The sequence below is a fragment of the Calidris pugnax genome, unplaced genomic scaffold (genome assembly GCF_001431845.1).
Source record: "Calidris pugnax isolate Ruff unplaced genomic scaffold, ASM143184v1 scaffold1544, whole genome shotgun sequence".
Taxonomy (NCBI): Eukaryota; Metazoa; Chordata; class Aves; order Charadriiformes; family Scolopacidae; genus Calidris; species Calidris pugnax.
The window spans coordinates 546-2,568 of record NW_015092019.1 but is presented as its reverse complement, the minus strand read 5'-3'; the positions used below and the strand labels follow the sequence as shown (position 1 = coordinate 2,568).

Genomic DNA, 2,023 nt, shown 5'->3' with positions numbered 1-2,023 from the left:
CTCTGCCCCCCAAGTGCCCCCCAACTCTGCCCCCCAAGTGCCCCACAACCCTGTTATCCAGGGTCTCAAAGACGCCCCGGAAGATCTTAAGATCTTCCTGGTGGGACACAACTCCTCCTCCTCCATCCCCAGCCCCACATTTCCGTGTCCCCGTGTCCCCCCCATAACTCTGCCCCCCAAGTGCCCCCCAACCTTGTGGGCCAAGGACTCGAAGATGCCCCAGAAGAGCTTCCTGGTGAGATGCAGCTCCTCCTCGGAGCTGACCCCTTGGTTGGGCCACCCGCTGGGCAGGCAGTAGTACTTCCAGCACCTCTCGTAGTGATTGGTCAGGAGCTGTGGGGCGGTTGTGGGGCAGAGGGAGGGGTCAGTGGGTCCCAGCCCCACAAGTCGGGACCCCCCAAGGCCCCCCAAGTCATCCCCACCTTGAGGGGCATCTTGGCGAACTCGTTGAGGATGGGGACGTCGAAGACCAGGCGGCGCAGGAGGTGCTGGAGCATGGAGGGGCGGATGTACCTGGGGTGGGGGGGGAGAGGGGGCACTTGTGGGGCAGGATCTATGGGGCTGACCCATAGAAGGGCCATGAGACACCCCACAATGGCTCCTCCATGTGGATTTTGGGGAGGAAACAGGAATTCTGGAGAAGATACAGGGATTTAGGAGATGGGGATGGATGGTTATGGTGGTGACGGGTGGTTATGGGGCAGATGTTGGGGGCTGGGGGCCACTTGTGGGGCAGGATCTGTGGGTCTGACCCACAGAAGGGCCATGAGATGGCTCCTCCATGGGGATTTTGGGGAAGGATACCGGGATTTTAGGAGAGAAGGAGGGCTTTGAGAGATGGGGATGGATGTTTATGGTGGTGACAGATGGTTATGGGGCAGATGTTGGGGGCTGGGGGGCACTTGTGGGGCAGGATCTGTGGGTCTGACCCACAGAGGGGCCCTGAGACACCCCTCGATGGCTCCTCCATGGGGATTTTGGGGAAGGATAGTGGGATTTCAGTAGAGAGGGAGGGCTTTAGGAGATGGGAGATGGATGGTTATGGTGGTGATGGATGGTTATGGGGCGGATGTTTGGGGTCTGGGGGCACTTGTGGGGCAGGATCTGTGGGTCTGACCCACAGAGGGGCCCTGAGACACCCCTCGATGGCTCCTCCGTGGGGATTTTGGGGAGGAAACAGGAATTCTGGAGAAGATACAGGGATTTATGGGGCGGATGGAGACTTATGGGGGGCAACTTATGGGGCAGGATCCGTGGGTCTGACCCACAGAGGAGCCCTGAGACACCCCTGGATGGGGATTTTGGGGAAGAATACTGGGATTTTAGGAGGGACGAAGGGGTTTAGGAGGAGGGATGGATGATTATGGTGGTGATGGATGGTTATGGGGCGGATGTTGGGGTCTGGGGGGCACTTGTGGGGCAGGATCTATGGGTCTGACCCATAGAAGGGCCATGAGGTGGATCCTCCATGGGGATTTTGGGGAGGAAACAGGAATTCTGGAGAAGATACAGGGCTTTGGGATTGGAGATGGATGGTTATGGTGGTGACGGTTGGTTATGGGGCGGACGAGGACTTCTGGGGGGCAACTTATGGGGCAGGATCCGTGGGTCTGACCCACAGAGGGGCCCTGAGACACCCCTCGATGGCTCCTCCATGAGGACTTTGGGGAAGGATAGTGGGATTTCAGTAGAGAGGGAGGTCTTTAGGAGATGGGGATGGATGGTTATGGTGGTGACGGTTGGTTATGGGGCAGACAAAGACTTATGGGGGGCAACTTATGGGGCAGGATCTATGGGTCTGACCCACAGAGGAGCCCTGAGACACCCCTCAATGTCTCCTCCATGGGGATTTTGGGGAGGAAACAGGAATTCTGGAGATGATACAGGGCTTTAGGACGGGAGATGGAGGGACATGGGAGGGACGGATGGTTATGGGGTGGACAGAGACTAATGGGGGGCAACTTATGGGGCAGGATGTGTGGGTCTGACCCACAGAGGAGCCCTGAGACACCCCTCAATGGGG

General features: G+C 58.4%; 1 protein-coding gene across 1 annotated transcript in view; it reads right to left on the bottom strand.

Annotated features, from left to right (window-relative positions):
- Positions 1-513, bottom strand: part of LOC106900198 (ryanodine receptor 1-like) — a gene marked incomplete at both ends in the record, with an annotated part of 8,488 nt that extends 7,975 nt beyond the window's left edge. The window contains 2 exons of the mRNA XM_014962187.1: positions 193-333; positions 423-513. Coding sequence (XP_014817673.1) covers positions 193-333; positions 423-513 — 232 coding nt within the window. The remainder of the gene's footprint in view (positions 1-192; positions 334-422) is intronic.
- Between the last annotated feature and the right edge of the window lie 1,510 nt (positions 514-2,023).